General features: G+C 65.1%; 2 protein-coding genes and 1 long non-coding RNA gene across 3 annotated transcripts in view; 2 read left to right on the plus strand and 1 right to left on the minus strand.

Moving 5' to 3' along the window:
• Window positions 1-9,620, plus strand: part of LOC127053133 (laminin subunit beta-2-like) — a 35,545-nt gene extending 25,925 nt beyond the window's left edge. The window contains exons 24-34 of the mRNA XM_050957234.1: window positions 1,183-1,279; window positions 1,396-1,768; window positions 1,932-2,116; window positions 2,592-2,833; window positions 3,240-3,443; window positions 4,151-4,295; window positions 6,693-6,900; window positions 7,103-7,244; window positions 8,001-8,177; window positions 8,846-9,005; window positions 9,104-9,620. Of these exons, the coding sequence (XP_050813191.1) occupies window positions 1,183-1,279; window positions 1,396-1,768; window positions 1,932-2,116; window positions 2,592-2,833; window positions 3,240-3,443; window positions 4,151-4,295; window positions 6,693-6,900; window positions 7,103-7,244; window positions 8,001-8,177; window positions 8,846-9,005; window positions 9,104-9,240 (2,070 nt within the window). The 3' untranslated portion in view covers window positions 9,241-9,620. The remainder of the gene's footprint in view (window positions 1-1,182; window positions 1,280-1,395; window positions 1,769-1,931; window positions 2,117-2,591; window positions 2,834-3,239; window positions 3,444-4,150; window positions 4,296-6,692; window positions 6,901-7,102; window positions 7,245-8,000; window positions 8,178-8,845; window positions 9,006-9,103) is intronic.
• The window catches only part of LOC127053247 (uncharacterized), a 124,733-nt gene that overhangs the window by 59,083 nt on the left and 47,567 nt on the right, over window positions 1-18,083 (minus strand). The gene's annotated exons all lie outside the window — the stretch shown is intronic.
• The window catches only part of USP19 (ubiquitin specific peptidase 19), a 33,835-nt gene continuing 31,074 nt past the window's right edge, over window positions 15,323-18,083 (plus strand). The window contains exon 1 of the mRNA XM_050957281.1: window positions 15,323-15,440. The gene's annotated coding sequence lies outside the window, so the exon portion shown is untranslated. The remainder of the gene's footprint in view (window positions 15,441-18,083) is intronic.

Below are 18,083 nucleotides of genomic sequence, written 5' to 3' on the forward strand. Positions count from 1 at the left end.
CATCACCATTGCGCCCAGAACCCTCCAACAACCCCCTGTGTATCCAGATCCCCCCTGACCCAGATCCCACACTGAGCCCGCACCCAGATTGTCCCACCCTCTCAACCCACCCCTAGATCCCCCCACACCTCCCACACTAAGCCCCCCGACGCTAAGATCCTGCCTGGCTGAGCCTGCCTGCCCACACTGGTGCACCTGGCATGGAGGGGCAGGGCCCTGGGGTGTTTCTGGGGCAGGCCTGGTCCCTGTGCCGTGTCAGGGTTGGGTGCAGCCTCACTGCTGAGTCCATGTCCCGGGGGAAACTGCACCATGATCTCCCACCCCATGCAGCCAGGGGCCTGTGCGCCCCAATGCCAGGCTGGAGCCGCCACGTTCTAATTACTTGACACAGGATGCCCTCCAGAGTCAGCAGCTTTGGGACTGGCTCTGGGGGACCCCTGCAGGGATCCCACTCTCTCAATGCCCCTCGCCCAGCGCCTGCATCGACTCAGCCAGCACTGTCCGCTGGCGCGACACAGGGAGTCCTTAGGGCAGCCCAGAGAAGTGAAGGTTGCAGCATCGGCCGTCCTGCTCAGCCAGCGCCCAGCCCCTTGGTGCAGGCTCTGTCTGTCTGCCCTCCTTCGGCAGAACCCTGGCTCCTGCCAGCCCCCAGCTCTTCCGCTGCCCCCCAGTGCTTTGATCTCAGCTGGGGACTGTTCAGCTCCCCAGGGGAGGCAGGTCCCTCTGGGGCGTTGTGTGCTCGGTGCCAGCGTCCTGGCGAGTGGAGTCACCAGTGTCTTCTCAAATGCCCCACTGACATGGGGAGCAAGGCCCAGGTGGCCATGTCGCTTCCCCTACCCTGAGAGCAACCAGCCCTTCCCCGCCCGCTGGGGAGCCAGGCAGCATTGCAGGGAAACCGAGGCACAGACAGGCTTCATAAAAACATGACCAGATATTCCCACATTGTCACAGGGTTTGGGGCAGCCGGGCCTGGGGCAGGGGGATGGGGCCTGGAATGGGTGAGGGGCTGGTATGATGAAGAGACCTTGGCACTCGGAGGAGGAGGCGAGGTAGTGGGACCCCTAGCTGAGAGGTCTATCTCCCCCCCCCCCGGCTGAGTTGCCCCTGCCCCTCCCCATACAGGCCACCTCCAGGGTGGGGAGGGGCTCGCATGCATTGACCATAGGCAGTGTCTGTCTTCAGTTCGCAGGGCAGTGCCCGTGCCGGCCGGGCTTCGGGGGCCGCACCTGCGCTGACTGCCAGGAGAACCACTGGGGCGATCCCAGCCTGCAGTGCCGAGGTTAGTGTGTGGGCGGGGGCAGAGCGGGCTGGGGTGCCCTGCTGGCAGAGTGCACGAGGCACTGGAGAGGGTGCCAGGCTCAGGGCACACAGCTGACGTGTCTCTGCTTTCCATAGCCTGTGACTGTGACCCCCGCGGGGTCGCGAACTCCCAATGCCACCGCGCCACCGGGCACTGCTCCTGCCGCCAGGGGGTGTCGGGCGTCCGCTGCGACCAGTGCGCCCGCGGCTTCTCTGGTGCCTTCCCCGACTGCCAGCCCTGCCACCAGTGCTTCGGGGACTGGGACCGTGTGGTGCAGGACCTGGCTGCCCGCACCCGGAGCCTGGCACTGCGCGCCAAACACATCCAGCAGACGGGCGTCGCAGGCGCCTTCGAGAGGGACTTCCGCCAGCTGGAGGAGAAGCTGGGCACGGCCCGGGCCATCGTGGACGCCCGCAATGCCACCGTGGCAGCTGTGACCCAGCTGCTGCGCACCATGGAGGAGCTGCGGTGAGCAGGGGGTGCAGAGACGCCTCGCCCAGCGCCTGGGCATGGGTCATGGGGGTGGGGCTGAGGCCACGCCAGGCAGAGATCAGCGTCCCACAGGCAGGGTGGGGAAGGCAGGAGCAAGGCTGGTGCTGTGCCCCAGGGCCTCACCCTGCCCTGCCCACAGGCAGCACATCGGCGAAGCCACAGAGACACTGACCCAGCTGGAGGGCGAGCTCACCGCGGCACAGGATGAGAACTACAACGCCAAGCGTGCCCTGGGCACCCTGGACCGTGGCGCCCGTGGCCTCAACCTCACCCTGCATGACCTGGCACACCAGCTCCACCTGCTCAAGAACTCCAACTTCCTGGGTGAGCTGGGCCCTGGCGGCGGGCTCTGGGGCTGGCACCACGGGGGCACTGAGGAGCCCCCGGGGCAGGGGCTATGGGGGGGTGGCACCGGGGGCCCCAGTGGTGAGGGCTTTCAGGGGGCAGGAGTCTCACTGGGGAACTCTGGGGGGACTGGCATTGAAGGGCTCAGGGGGGCTGGAGCAGAGGGCCCCCGGGACGGAGGCTGTAGGGGGCTGGCACTGGGCAATTCTGGGGGAGCTGGAGCAGGGGGCCCCTAGGACAGAGGCTGTGGGGGGCTGGTACTGGGCGGTTCTGAGGGGACTGGAGTAGGGGGCTCCGGGGGGCAGAGGCTGTGGGGGGCTGGCACTGGGTGGTTCTGGGGGGGCTGGAGCAGGGGGCCCCTAGGACAGAGGCTGTGGGGAGCTAGAGCAGGGGGCCCCCAGGAGGCTCCCTGCCCTGGGCCAGTGACTCTTACTGCCCGTCTGCTCCTCCCCAGGTGCCTACGACAGCATCCGCCAGTCCCACGCCCAGTCGTGGGCGGCTGAGCACGATGCCAATGCCTCCAGTCTGGCGGTGCCCAGCTCTGTGAGCGACTCAGCTGCCACGCGGCGCCGCTCGGAGCAGCTGATGGCGCGGAGGAGAGATGACTTCAACCGCCAGAGTGCAGCCAGCCGGCGGGCGCTGAGCCAGCTGGCCACCAGGGCCGAGGCACTGCAGCTGCGGGAGCTCAACGAGAAGGTGGGGCTGGGGGGATAGTGGGGCAGGCGGGGGGCGGGCAGGAGATAAGGGGGAAGTGGGGCGGGCAGGGGCTGGGCAGTGTGGGGCGGGCAGGGGCTGGGGGCTGAGGGGGAAGTGGGGCGGGCGGGGGATGGGCAGTGTGGGGCGGACAGGGGCTGAGGGGGAAGTGGGGCGGGTGGGGGATGGGGGCTGAGGGGGAAGTGGGGCGGGCAGGGGCTGGGCAGTGTGGGGTGGGCAGGGGCTGAGGGGTAGTGGGGCGGGCGGGGGATGGGCAGTGTGGGGCGGGTGGGTAGTGGGGGCTGAGGGGAAGTGGGGCAGGCAGGGAAGCAAGCCCATGGCACAGCAGCTCCAGGCAGCTACCCCCAGCTCCCGGGGTGTCCAGCCCACACTGCCCTGCTGCTCACAGGTGTGTGGTGCCCCTGGGGATGCCCCGTGCGCCAGCAGCCCCTGCGGAGGGGCCGGCTGCCGGGACGAGGACGGCAGGCGCCACTGCGGGGGCCTCAACTGCCAGGGGGCGGTGGCCACGGCCAGCAGCGCGCGAGAGCGGGCCCGGCACACCCAGGCCGAGCTGCATCAGGCCATGGGTGAGGTGGACGAGCTTTTCCACAAGGTACGCGATGTGGGCAGGGAAGGGAGCGTAGGAAGGGAGTGGGCAGGAGGGGAACCTGGCACGGAGAGGGACCCCAGGGGCAGGGCTTGGGCTGCAACTCCCATCCGTGGGCAGGGGCTGTGGGTGACACATGGCTCCCCCATTCGTGGGCAGTGTGGGCACGTGGCTCCCCCATCCATGGGCAGTGCCCGTGGACAGCGCATGGTTCCCCCGTCCATGGGCAGTGTGGGCACGTGGTTCCCCCGTCCCTGGGCAGTGATCGTGGGCAGCACATGGCTTTCCCATCCCTGGGCAGTGCCCATGGGCAGCACATGGCTTTCCCGTCCCTGGGTAGTGCCCGTGGGCAGCACGTGGCTCCTCCGTCTCTGCGCAGCGTGGGCGCATGGCTCCCCCGTCCCTGGGCAGTGTGGGTGCGTGGCTTTCCCGTCCCTGGGCAGTGCCCGTGGGCAGCACGTGGCTTTCCCGTCCCTGGGCAGTGCCCGTGGGCAGCACATGGCTTTCCCGTCCCTGGGCAGTGCCCGTGGGCAGCACGTGGCTCCCCGTCTCTGCGCAGCGTGGGCGCATGGCTCCCCCGTCTCAGGGCAATGTGGGTGCGTGGCTTTCCCGTCCGTGGGCAGCACGTGGCTCCCCTGTACCTGGGCAGTGTGGGCGCATGGCTGCCCCGTCCCTGGGCAGTGTGGTCGTGTGGCTCTCACCTCTCTGGGCAGGTGGCCGAGGCCAAGGGGAAGGCTGACTCAGCCCGGCTGAGCGCGCAGGCGGCGCTGGACAAGGCCAACGAGACCAGGGCGCGTGTGGAGCGCTCCAACATGGCTCTGCGTGAGCTCATCCACCAGATCAAGAGCTTCCTGAGCCGTGAGTGCCCAGCCCCAGCCACCCACCAGGGAGCCCCTCCCCTGCGCCACCTGTCATGGGGTCTGAGACGATGCTGTTCTGGCAGGACCCAACTGAGAGTGCCAGTTCAGGACCAATTGCTCAAACAGGGCAGTCACAGCCCAAGGCTGGGGTTTTTCCACCTCTGAGGCACCAAACCAGCCAGACAAAAATGACTTTGGTCTCACCCCACTGGCTAACCACAAGTCACACAAGCAATTTCCTTAGACACTCCAGTCTTCCAGTATCACCACCAGTGCCACCCGTCCTGGGGATGAATGGTTGTGAAAACCAACACCCCAGTAAAAGAAAAAGGTTCTCTCGATCCCGAAGGACCAAGCCCCAGACCCAGGTCAATATACACATCAGATCTTACCCACAAATCATGCTGGTGCCAATCCTCTAGTGTCTGAAATCTAAAGGTTTATTCATAAAGGGAAAAAGGTAGAGCTGAGAGCTAGAATTGGTTAAATGGAATCAATTCCATACAGTGATGGCAAAGCTCTTAGTTCAGGCTGGTAGCAGTGATGGAGTAAACTGCAGGTTCAAATCAAGTCTCTGGAGAACATCCCCCGCTGGGATGGGTCATCAGTCCCTTGTTCAGAGCTTCAGTTTGTAGCAAAGTCCCTCCAGAGGTAGGAAGCAGGATTGAAGACCAGATGGAGATGAGGCATCAGCCTTATATAGGCTCTTCCAGGTGTAAGAACCTCTTTGTTCTTACTGTGGAAAATTACAGCAAAATGGAGTCTGCAGTCACATGGGCAAGTCCCTGCCGGCCTTGCTGAGTTAAGGCGTATCTGCCTCCTCTCAATGGGTCAATTGTGTAGCTGATGGTCCTTAATGGGCCATCAAGCAGGCTAAGCAGAGCTAACACCAACCCGTCTGGGGTGTCACCCAGAACTACAGCATCAATTTGAAATACAGACAGTATAGAGCCAATACTTATAACTTCAACTACATAATGCTACAGACATACAGACAGCATAATCATAACCAGTAACTTATAACTTGGTCTTAGACACCTTATATGACCCCCTTTACATAGGATTTGGTGCCACTACAGGACCTTGGTTGCAACCCATGTTCTATATGGTCCCAGTTTATATCAATAATGTCACAGGGTCCCCGGGCGCTGCTCTGGAACTGCTCCCCACCAAGCCAGGCAGGACTTTGGGGAGCCTCCTCTCCCTTGGAGCAGACAGTCTCCAGGGCAAGAAGTTCACACGGCTTCACCTCCTGGGTCTCTCCTTGGAGCATTCAGCATTCTCTGCCCCTCCGTGCGCTTCTCACGGCGAGCCCGCCCCAGCGGAGTCCTGGGGAAGCCACAGGGTCCTGCACCCCCACTTTGCAGTCAGACGTGACTCTCAGCCAGCCAGTAACACAGAGGTTTATTCGATGACAGGAACAGGGTCTAAAACAGAGCTTGTAGGTGCCGCGAACCGGACCCCTCGGCCGGGTCCATTCTGGGGGGCAGTGAGCCAGACCCCCCACGTCTGCACTTCACTCCTCGTCCCCAGCCAGCTCCAGACTAACAACCCCTCCAGCCTCTCCTCTCTGCTCAGCTCCTTTCCCGGGCCAGGAGGTCACCTGATCCCTTTGTCTCCAACACCTTCAGCTGGCACCTTTGCAGAGGGGGGGCCCAGGCCATCAGTTGCTAGGAGACAGAGTGCCAGGCATTTAGGTGCACTGGCCCCTTCCTCTGCAGCAATCACACCCCCTTATTCCACCACCTAGATATTAAGAACTGCCATGGGGACCCTGAGGCACCAACACAGTATACAGAGAAAACATTAAGAACATTCCCAGTTCGTCACACAAGTGCGCTGGGGCTGTGGCGTGGGTACCCCAGGGCAGGATGGGTGTTCTTGTGGAGTGGGGATGGAGGATGGCAGGGCACTGGGTGGGGAAGGGAAGGAATGGGGGGCACGAAGGTAGTGGGTTGTCGGGGGGCAAGTACTGTCTGGGGAGCAGGCCAGGACTCCCAGGCGGTGTCAGCAAGGGCACATTTTGGGCCTGGGGCGGGCACTGGGGGGCAGTGGCATGGAGAGCACAGTCTGGCAGGGTGTTGGGGTGGGGCAGGACAGGGCAGGCACTGGGGGATGGGGCGGGCACTGGGGGGCAGTGGCATGGAGAGCACAGTCTGCAGGGTGTTGGAGTGGGGCAGGGCAGGGTGGGCACTAGGGGGGCAGTGGCATGGAGAGCACAGTCTGCGGGGTGTTGGAGTGGGGCAGGGCAGGGCGGGCACTGGGGGGGCAGTGGCATGGAGATCACAGTCTGGCGGGGTGTTGGGGTGGGGCAGGGCAGGCACTGTTTGGGGGATGGGGCGGGCACTGTGGGGGGGGCAGTGGCAGTGGTTCTGACCCACTCCCCGCTCTGCAGAGGAGGGGGCCGACCCCGACAGCATTGAGGTGGTGGCCGGGCGGGTGCTGGCGCTCTCCATCCCGGCCTCGCCCGACCAGATCCGCCACCTGGCCGAGGAGATCAAGGAGCGCGTCCGCAGCCTGGCCAACGTGGATGCCATCCTGGAGGAGACAGCAGGCAATGTGCGCCGGGCGGAGCAGCTGCTGCAGGACGCCCGCAGGGCCAGGTGAGACCATGGGGCGGGGTGCCAGGCACACCGGCTCTGGGGCTATCCACCGGTGACGCCCCCCGGGCCTGCCGCGACGCTGTGGGGAGCCCACTGTAACGGGCAGGAGAGCGGGGGCTGGGCCCCGGCCCCAGGGAGGGGCGGCTGGGCGAGCGGTGGGGCGAGCCCAGGGCCCCATGTGTTGCCGTGTGCCCGGGTGCAGGTCGCGGGCAGAGAGCGTGAAGAACGGGGCTGAAGTGGGGAGGCGGGCGCTGGAGGATGCCAGGCGAGCCCAGAGCGCCGCTGAGAGCGCCATCCGCAGCGCCAGCAACGACATCCGCCACACGGAGGGCACCCTGAGCACGGTGAGCCGGGGGGGCCTCAGCCAGGTACCCCCAGCCCCACGGCAAGGGGCTGGGCAGCTCTGTCCTCCCCATGGGCTGGGAGGGAAATGAGCCTGCGCACTTCCCTTCCGTGGGCCGGGGTCACGTGGCCTCCCCACCTCCGAGCCCAAGCTCCCGGGCTGCAGCCCCTGCCAACCCCTGGGAGCTCTGCCCAGCCAGGCCACCGAGCAAGCCCCTGCTCAGAGTGTCCCCCTGTGCCGCGCGGCCGGGACCGGGTTCCAGTCCTGGCTCAGCGGGGAGCAGCGAAGGGGCAGCCTGGCCAGCCCATCTCGGCCTCCTTCCTCATCTCTCTCACGTCCGCCAGCCACCAGCCAGCCCTGTGCCTAGCCCCTCTCCCTGCAGGCCCTGCTGGGCTCACAGCTGCCGGCCAACTCTCCCTTGCTACGGGTCAGCTGGCCAGGCACTGGGGCTCCTGGGTCTTTCTTGACACTCTGGGTCGGTTCCAGCCAGTCCTGCTGCCCCAGCCAGTCACTGACCCAACAGCTCCTGCCCCCTGCGGTGCCCAGGGGCATTTGAACTCTTCTGCACCATGGGGCAGCGATGGCCAACGCTGCCCGGTACTCCGTCCCCACCAGTATCACAGCCAAGCCCCCCTCGGTCCGGGCGGTGCCGGGGCTGGGCCCAGAGCGCTCATACGATCACAGCCAGCCCGGACAGCGCTGGGGGGGGCCTGCCAGGGGTGGGGGCTCCCAGGCTGACGCCGCTTCTCTGGGGCAGATCCAGCTGCAGACGGCGAGCACAGAGCGCCAGCTGCAGGGTGCCATGGAGCAGGTGGGGCGGCTGGACAGCCAGCTGGGCGCACTGAAGATGAGACGGGCCAATAACAGCCTGGTGGCCACACGGGCCAAGGATGTGGCCAGCGCCGCGCACGCCCAGGCCGGGGAGGTCAAGCAGGTGAGTGGGGGCAAAGGAGAGGAAACCCAGCTGGGGGCCCAGGGACTGGGAGGGGGCTTGGCTCTCTGGTTCAGGGCTGGAGGTGGCCAGGGGTGGGGCACCATGCTGGCTCTGTCCAGGGGTCTGTGCTAGCCCATGGGGGGGAAAGGGGGGGAGGAACTGGGCTGGCCCTGGGGGGCAGCCCCATTGGCCCTCATTAGAACATAAGAACGGCCGTACCGGGTCAGACCAAAGGTCCATCCAGCCCAGTATCTGTCTACCGACAGTGGCCAATGCCAGGTGCCCCAGAGGGAGTGAAGCTAACAGGCAATGATCAAGTGATCTCTCTCCTGCCATCCATCTTCATCCTCTGACGAACAGAGGCTAGGGACACCATTCCTTACCCATCCTGGTTAATAGCCATTTATGGACTTAGCCCCATGAATTTATCCAGTTCTCTTTTAAACACTGTTATAGTCCCAGCCTTCACAACCTCCTCAGGCAAGGAGTTCCACAAGTTGACTGTGCGCTGCGTGAAGAACTTCCTTTTATTTGTTTTAAACCTGCTGCCTATTAATTTCATTTGGGACCCCTAGTTCTTGTATTATGGGAATAAGTAAATAACTTTTCCTTATCCACTTTCTCCACATCACTCATGACTCGGGTGGCTGTGTCTGGATATGGCACAGTTGGCAGAGGGGCGGCTGGAGGCCGGGTACCAGGCGGCACAGGAGCTGGTGCAGAGCCAGGCACGTTCTGCGCTGCAGGCCAGGCACTGGGCGGAGCGGCTGCGTGATGAGGCCAAGGCTCTCCTGCAGGATGCTCAGGGCAAACTGCAGCGCCTGACAGGTGAGGAGTGAGGTAGGGGCACTGCGGAAACAGCCCTTGGCACTGCCCATGCCAGTGGGCCAGCGGGGCAGGGCTCACCCTGCATTGTGTCTCCCCAGCGCTGGAGGGGTCGTACCAGGAGAACGAGCGGGTGCTGGAGGAGAAGGCAGCCCAGCTAGATGGGCTGGAGGCCAAGGTGAAGGGCATCGTGGGTGCCATCAACCAGCAGATCCAGATCTACAACACCTGCCAGTGACCCCGAGTGCCCCCCATCCTGTCACCCCCATCCCTCAACCCAGCCAACCCGTACCCATGCCCAGCCCCCTCTCCATGTCTGCCAGGGCCTGGGCTCCCCTGCATGGCTCCGACCCCCTGGGAGAGCCCTGCCCCCTCGGGATGTCCTGGGCCCCTGTCCTGGGCTGGCACAGTGCCCCTTCCGCAACCCAGGGCTCTGCGCTGCCTCCAGCCGGGGGCACCAGGACCCTAGCCCAGCGCTAGGCTGGGGGGCTGACGGGGACTCGCACCCGCCACAGCGGGCAGGGCACAGGAGTCACGAGACAAGGTCTTGCATCCTGTGGTGCTTTACCCTGGCACATGGCGGGGGCAGCTTGTGTGTGAATAAAGCCCTCGCCTGGACTCACTGCCTCTCCTTGTGGTTCATGGGCTGGGGACAGGTGCAGGACTGCCGTGCCGCCAGGTCCCAGGCATATGCTTCCCTGGCACACACTGCCTGCCCTGCCCCCACCAGCTCTCATGCAAACCACAGCAGCCAGCAGACTGTGTCCTCCATCACTGCTCCAGGCTGCTCAGAGCCGGAGCTGGGCCTGGCCTGGGCACGTGTGAGGGGAGGGAACATGGTGGGTTGGAAGCAGAGCTGCCAGCTGTGCACCCATCCAGCGAGGCAGGGGGAGCTGCGTGGCCGTGAGGGGAAGGGCAGCCCTTATGCCCCAGCTCCTCTGCCTTCTAGATCCTCTCACAGAATCATAGACTATCAGGGGTGGAAGGGACCTCAGGAGGTGTCTAGTCCAACCCCCTGCTCAGAGCAGGACCAACCCCAACTAAATCATCCCAGCCAGGGCTTTGTCAAGCCTGACCTTAAAAACCTCTAAGGAAGGAGATTCCACCACCTCCCTAGGGAACCCATTCCAGTGCTTCACCACTGACCTAGTGAAATAGTGTTTCCAAATATCCAACTTAACCTCCCCCACTGCAACTCGAGACCATTACTCCTTGTTCTGTCATCTGCTACCACTGAGAACAGTCTAGATCCATCCTCTTTGGAACCCCCTTTAGGTAGCTGAAAGCAGCTATCAAATCCCCCCTTATTCTTCTCTTCTGCAGACTAAACAATCCCAGTTCCCTCAACCTCTCCTCATAAGTCATGTGTTCCAGCCCCCTAATCATTTTTGCTGCCCTACTGGACTCTTTCCAATTTTTCCACATCCTTCGTGTAGCGTGGGGCCCAAAACTGGACACAGTGCTCCAGATGAGGCCTCTCCAGTGTCGAATAGAGGAGAATGATCACATCCCTCGATCTGCTGGCAATGCCCCTACTTATACAGCCCAAAATGCCCTTAGCCTTCTTGGCAACAAGGGCACCCTGCTGACTCATATCCAGCTTCTTGTCCACTGTAACCCCTAGGACCTTTTCTGCAGAACTGCTTCCTAACCATTCAGTCCCTAGTCTGTAACAGTGAATGGGATTCTTCGTCTTAAGTGCAGGACTCTGCACTTGTCCTTGTCGAACCTCATCAGATTTCTGTTGGCCCAATCCTCTAATTTGTGTAGGTCCCTCTGTATCCTGTCCCTACCCTCCAATGTATCTACCACTCCTCCCAGTTGAGTGTCATCTGCAAACTTGCCGGGAGTGCAGTCCACGCCATCCTCCAGATCATTAATGAAGATATTGAACAAAACCAGCCCCAGGACCGAGCCTGGGGAACTCCACTTGAAACCAGCTGCCAACTAGACATGGAGCCGTTGATCACTACCCGTTGAGCCCGACGATCTAGCCAGCTTTCTATCCACATAGCACATCCCCTCTGATCAACCCCCCAAAGGCCAGATACTCCTGTGTGGCCCTGGGCCCACGAACAGCCCTGTAATACAGACATGCAGCTCATCTAGCCTCACCCCTGCACGGCGCAGGCCACAGAGTCTCACCCAACCCTTCCGGGCATAGACCACAGCCTCTGCCTGAGTCATTGACGTCCACCACTGCCACTAGTTCAAAACAGCCAGTGCCGCATGCCCCAGGCTGCAGGGGAAGGCTAAACTCCCCCAGGGGAAAGTTCCTTCCTGACCCCAGATCTGGTGATTGGTTAGACCAGAGGTGGGCAAACTACGGCCCGTAGGCTGCATGCAGCCCACAGGATCCTCCTGCCTTGCCGCAAGCTCCTGGCTCAGGAGCAACGCTCTGCATAGCGGGGCTGCAGACCCTGGCCTGAGCCGGTGCTCAGTGCTGTGCGCTGGTGGTGGCGTGGCTGGATCCAGCTGAGCAGCACGGCTGTAGTGCTGCCAGCCACCAGTGCTCCAGGCAGTGCGGTAAAGGGGCAGGGAGCAGGGGGGGTTGTATAGAGGGCAGGGGAGTTCGGGGTGGTGAGGAGGGGGTGGGGGTGTGGATAGGGGTTGGGGGGAAAATGGGGTTGAATGGGAGCAGGGGTTCCAGGAGCCATCAGGGAATGGGGGGGTTGGATGGGGCAGATAGGAGGTGGGGGCTGGACCATGACCCCCTCCCCTAAGCAGCTCTCCATACAATTTATGAAACCCGATGTGGCCCTCAGGCCAAAAAGTTTGCCCGCCCCTGGGTTAGACCCTGAGCACATGGGCAAGACCCGGCAGCCAGACACCTGGGAGAGAAGTCTCGGCAGTGACTTGGAGCCCTTCCCAGCTGGTGTCCCATCTCCGGCTGTTGGGATCGTGCTGCTGGCACTCCCAGATCGGCTCCATGCCATCGGAGGCAGCCCCATCACACCATCCCCTCAAAAACGTATCAAGCTCAGGCATGAAGCCAGTTAGGTTTTCTGCCCCCTCTGCACCCCCTGGGGGGCTGCTCCAGAACCTCACTCCTCTGATGGTGTCACAGAGTGTGGGGGAGTCTGGGCCCTGCACCCCCCACTTCCTGCTATTCACAGGGACTCTCAGCCAGCTGGTAACGCAGGTTTATTAGACGACAGGAACATGGTGTCATCCTGGCAGCCCTGCTCTGCACCAGTGTGTTGTGCCAGTGGGTTCGTTCTGAGCCCAGGGAAGTCGTCTAAAAGATGCACTCAGCGCCCTGCCTGCTGCATTGCCACACACGCCTCCCGCTCTGAGGGCCTGGCGAGGGGCTGAGAACCTTTCCCCATCCCACAGCTACTGCAGCTGCTCAGGGGACGGACGCACGCACCGCCCCCTCTACATTTCCACGTCGTGTCCCTGGCTGGCAGCAATTGCCCCTGCTTCCTCAGCTAGCAGGGACCTGCCCCGGGAGCTAGTATCATATTTGCCAAACCCACTGTCAGTGGTTAACCCTCCGCCCCAGTACTTGGGCTCAGGCCCTGGTTAACCACTCTGGTTCCCTGGAGCAGTCGCATTAGCACATTCACTGCTCAGCTTTGGGAGGAGGGGCAGTGGTGACCCCTTGATTGGGTTCGTCTCCCCTGACTTTGGGGCATGGCACCTTGGCACCATCTAGCCTGCGCGAACAACACTGGGGGAGCGGGTCTGAGCTGGAAACTGTTAAAACCAGCACCCGGCAGGCCCCAGTACAGCATGGCCCTGGGCTGTGGGTACTGCCAGGGTCATGCCCTGCCGGCAGGAAATGAGCGGGGGGGGGACATGGGCTCCCGCTCTGGGACCACTCTGGGGTCTGAGCTGTAAGTGCCCAGCCTCCACCTCCCCCAGTACGTCCTGCTGCCTGCCAGGCCCTGCGCTCAAGTGGCTGGCACTTGGGCTGTGGGCACAGGGCAGGGAGCAGCATGCCCGCCCCAGAACACCAGCTGGGGTGCTGCAAGGCCCTGGGAATTCTTGTGCCGCCCGCTGTCCTTGGGCTCCAGGGCACGACCCCAGATGCCCCGTAGACAGGGTGGGACTTTTGCACCTCCCTCTGTAGCCTCAGGCAGTGGCTGCCGTAGCCGAGTGGGGATGGCCCATCGGGTGGTTCTGGGTTCGTGTGTCACTGAGTTACAGGCTGTGTGCATTGTCTGGGCCTTCAACCAGCCTCCCTGCAGCATGCTGGCCCCTCCAGCCCCCCCCTTCCATGAGGCCAGGCCCCATAGCCTGACCAACCCCTGGACAGAGCCTGCCCGTGCCGGCCCTCCCATAACTCCTGCCAGTGCGTCTCACCGCCATCAGCCTGCGCACTGGGCTTTCCCCTGGGCTGCAGAGCCAGGAGCATCCAGTGGGTCACCTGCGATCCCCCTAAGGCAAGGCCAGGCCCAAGCTGCCCAGCTCTGCTGCGCCCCACGTCCTCTCGGTCTCTGTGGGGTCCTGTTCTATCCCTGCAGCGAGCCTGGCACCGGCTGGGCCTGTGCCCTCCAGGGCACTGGCTGGCCCAGTCGTGCAGCAGTGACATCCCAGCCGGCCGGGCCTCCACATTCTCCACTGGCGCAGATTCCAGCCACAGCCTGTGTCCAGCCCCGGGACACGCAGCCTGGAGCGGGACAGAGTGCCCAGGGACCCCCCCACACTACAGCCTGAGCACAGCGCGCAGGGCTGGACCCTGGCGCTGGAGAGCCAGACGGCCCAGCTGGGGACCCGCCGGGGGAGGCAGGGTGCTGCGGGGGCAGGGCAGGCTCCCAGGGTGTCAGAGAGCAGCGGGTCTCCTCTGGCGCTGCCCAGGTGCTGCCAGCGCAAAGGAGCCAGCCCCCGGGCACAGTTCCCCAACCCCTCCCGCTCAGAGCCCCCCCCCGGGCCCAGTGCCCCCGGCCCCTCCCGCTCGGAGTCACCCCCCCCCCGGCCCAAAGCCCCCGGGCTCTCCCGCTCGGAGTCACCCCCCCTCGGGCCCAGCGCCCCCGGCCCCTCCCGCTCGGAGTCACCCCCGGGCACAGCGCCCCCGGCCCCTCCCGCTCGGAGCCCCCCCGGGCCCAGCGCCCCCGGCCCCTCCCGCTCGGAGTCACCCCTCCCCGGGCCCAGTGCCCCCGGCCCCTCCCGCTCGGAGTCACCCCCCCTCGGGCCCAGCGCCCCCGGCCCCTCCCGCTCGGAGTCACCCCCCCTCGGGCCCAGCGCCCCCGGCCCCTCCCGCTCGCAGTCACCCCCCCCCCCGGGCACAGTTCCCCAACCCCTCCCACTCAGAGTCACCCCCCCCCCGGGCCCAGCGCCCCCGGCCCCTCCCGCTCGGAGTCACCCCCACCCGGGCCCAGCTCCCCCGGCCCCTCCCACTCGGAGTCACCCCCCCCCCCGGCCCAGCGCCCCCGGCCCCTCCCGCTCGGAGTCACCCCCCCCCGGGCCCAGCTCCCCCGGCCCCTCCCGCTCAGAACCCCCCCGGGCCCAGCTCCCCCGGCCCCTCCCACTCGGAGTCACCCCCCCCCGGGCCCAGCGCCCCCGGCCCCTCCCGCTCAGAGCCCCCTTCCGGGCACAGCGCCCCCGGCCCCTCCCACTCGGAGTCACCCCCCCCGGGCCCACCTCCCCCGGCCCCTCCCACTCGGAGTCACCCCCCCCCCGGGCACAGCTCCCCCGGCCCCTCCCGCTCGGAGCCCCCCCCGGGCACAGCGCCCCCGGCCCCTCCCGCTCGGAGCCCCCCCCCCGGGCCCACCTCCCCCGGGCCCTCCCACTCGGAGTCACCCCCTCAGGGCCCACATCCCCCGGCCCCTCCCGCTCCGAGTCACCCCCCCGGGCCCCACCTCCCCCGGCCCCTCCCACTCAGAGCCCCCCCCCCGGGCCCAGCGCCCCCGGCCCCTCCCACTCAGAGCCCCCCCCCCCGGGCCCAGCGCCCCCGGCCCCTCCCGCTCGGAGTCACCCCCCCCCCGGGCCCTGCTCCCCCGGCCCCTCCCGCTCAGAGCCCCCCCCGGGCACAGCGCCCCCGGCCCCTCCCGCTCAGAACCCCCCCCCCGGGCACAGCTCCCCCGGCCCCTCCCGCTCAGAACCCCCCCCCGGGCACAGCTCCCCCGGCCCCTCCCGCTCAGAGCCCCCCCCGGGCACAGCGCCCCCGGCCCCTCCCGCTCAGAACCCCCCCCCCGGGCACAGCTCCCCCGGCCCCTCCCGCTCAGAACCCCCCCCCGGGCCCAGCGCCCCCGGCCCCCCCCGCTCGGAGCCCCCCCGGGGATGGGCCCCCGTGATGATGTCACAGGAGCAGTATTATCATGGCGTCACTTCCGGGGCTGGCCCCGTGTCGGCATGTCACCCGCTCCCCTGTCACGTGGAGCCCGGACCCGGCTTCCGGAAGTGCGTCACGGGCTCGGGCCTGTCTCCTGCTGAGTCCGCCCGCGCGGAACTTCGGCTCGAAACAAAACAACCCGCGGAGCCGCCGGGCGGGGGGTGAGAGCGGGGGGGGGCAGTGCTGGGGGGGCGAGAGCGGGGGGGCAGTGCTGGGGGGGCAGTTCTCGGGGGGGCAGTGCTGGGGGGCGAGAGCAGGGGAGCAGCTCTCTGGGGGGCAGTGCTGGGGGGGGCAGCTCTCTGGGGGGGCAATGCTGGGGGGGGTGAGAGCGGGGGAGCAGCTCTCGGGGGGGCAGTGCTGGGGGGGGCAGCTCTCTGTTGGATGCGGGGTGGGGGGCAGCTCTCCGGGGGAAGCAGTGCTGGGGGGGGCAGCTCTCCGTTAGATGCTGGGGGGGGCAGCTCTCCGGGGGGGGCACTGCTGGAGGGGGTGAGAGTGGGGGAGCATCTCTCCGGGGGTGGCAGTGCTGGGGGGGCTGCCCCAGGGGGGTCGTGTTGCCCCCCAAGGGTTCCCCTCCCCACCCCTGGCGCTGCTCCTGTCTCCGGGCCCTGGCAGCCACTGTGCTGGGCCCTGCTCCTGTGCACGGGGCAGTGGGGGCCAGGTGGGTCCGACTGGCGGGGGCAGCTGCTGCCCCTTTGCTGCTTTGCTCCATCTCGGAGCCTGTTCTGCATCTGGACCCAAGGCCCCTGCACGGCCGGTGAGACTGGGGGCAGGTGGCCTGGGCTGCGCTTGTCGCCTGGAGCCTTGGTCCCTGTGCTCACCTGTCAGTGGCTTTGCCCGCAGTCCGGACGTGGCTGGCAAGAAGCACGGGAGAGGGTGGTGCGGACACCCCAACAGTGCGTGTGGCTGTGCCCTGACGGGGAGCTGCCTGTTCCTCCGGTTGTACCAATAGTGCCAGTGCTTGAAGCCCCGAGGAAGCAGGAGTCAGATGCGTGAGCCCTTGGGGCTGTTTCTGAGCCATCTCTGCAGCGGTGCATGAAGCAGGACGCAGAGCCAGCGAGGGAAACGTCCTTAGCTCTAATCAAAAAAGGGAGAAGCCAGGAGTCAGTGGAGAGAAGATAGTGTGAAAGGGATTAGAAAGGGGCGGAGGAGCCTTCTCGGAAGGGGCAGGAGGTGGGGACTGCAGCTGCCAGACCACGGCATGGTGGGCTGGCTGATCCCGGGGGGGGGGGGAGGGAGTGCAAGGACTGGGGAGTACAAAATGCGTTAGGTCAGAGCAGTCAGGCTAGAATGGCACCTGTAACAGGGCAGCCCCGTGTGTGGGGCTGAAGAAGTCCGAAGCAGTGGGGGGCCTGGAAGGGCCTCAGCTGGAGAGTTCTGTCAGCTGAAGAGCAAGCACTGGGTAGCTCCTGGCCTGTGTCCCCAAGGTGCATGGTACCTGCTGTAACCTGGGGGAGCCCATGTCCGCAGGCGGGGGCAAGACGTTCTGGTGGCGGAATCAGAGAATCCTTCCCTCTTCCCTGGTGCTCCCTGCAGCTCGTTCTCCAGGGCTTGCTTGGATCCAGCTTGAAGGAATTTGGATGTGGGGCTTTCAGCTACTGCCAGTCTGATCTTCCTATCTCCTAGGTGTGTCTAAGGCGCTTACCCCTACCGCCCATCAGTGCCAGCGTACAGAAATGGAGCAGAGGGGCTGGCGTCGCGCCAGGACATGTCTGAAAAGGATCCTAGGAGTTAGGTCCAGGCTCTCTGGGGCAGACCAGGCCCCAAAGGTGCATGTTCCATTGTCCAGGCAGGCAGCGAAGTGACCACGCTGAGCAAGTGTGAGAGGCAGGCAAGGAGCAGGGTGTGACGCTGCCCTGCTCCAGACGAGCAGACCAGGCATAACTCCCTGCAGGGCTGCGTGCACGCTCGGAGCTCCCTGGCAGCGCCCTGGCTGAAGGGCTGGCTTGATGACTTACGTGCCATTGAAATGAACACAATGCCAAACCCGCTGCATTGCTTAGACAAATTCTGGGGTGTAAGTGCCAGTCCTCAAGTGGGAGTAAGGGCCTCGCTGGGCTGTCCTGCCTCGTCCCTCGTGAGCTGCCGGGGATGCTCCCAGGCGAGGGTGGCCATCTGCCCTGCAGGAGGGGAATGCAACTGACAGGCCACTTGGCTGGACCGAGTCCTGCTCCTCCTGGATTTTTCACATGCAGGCCTTGGCCATGCAAGGAAAACTGCCAAAAACCACCGCTGAGCCCAGTGCTAGGTGCTGTAGTGTAGACAGACCTTGTTCAGAGCAGCTTCAGCTGCCGTGGGGTTGCAGCGGCAGCCAGAGGCCCGCCTAGAGCAGGACTCCCAGCATCGCTGCCTGCTGGGACCACGTGCAAGCTCCCTCTCGGGCAGCCGGGTTAGAGTGTTAAAGTGCCCTGTGCAGGCACTGCCTGGAGGCAGTCTCTTCTGGCTGGGAGTGACTTGGGCATGGACCTAGCAGTGCACCTCACTCCGCTCTCCACCCTCAGCTGCCATGCCCAGTTCTGCATTCCCTTCCTCTTCCTGGGTCAGGCTTCAGTCTAAGTGTGACCTGCCTCTGCCTGCGCCTGGGCAGCGGAGAGGGTGGGGGTAGGACTCCGCGCTGGCTGCTCCTAGGGCTTGCTGGAGGTTTGACTGCTGGTGCTCAGCTCATGCAGTGTGACAATCTGGGCCTGTCCCTGGGAGGAGCTCCGTTTGGCAATGTGTGGAGGTGTAACGTGGAGTTGCACTTGGTGGCCTAGGCATGTCTAGAGCACAAGTGTCCTGGTCACTAGCCAGGCAGCAGGAAGGCTGCA

Source organism: Gopherus flavomarginatus, chromosome 6, assembly GCF_025201925.1.
Source record: "Gopherus flavomarginatus isolate rGopFla2 chromosome 6, rGopFla2.mat.asm, whole genome shotgun sequence".
Taxonomy (NCBI): Eukaryota; Metazoa; Chordata; order Testudines; family Testudinidae; genus Gopherus; species Gopherus flavomarginatus.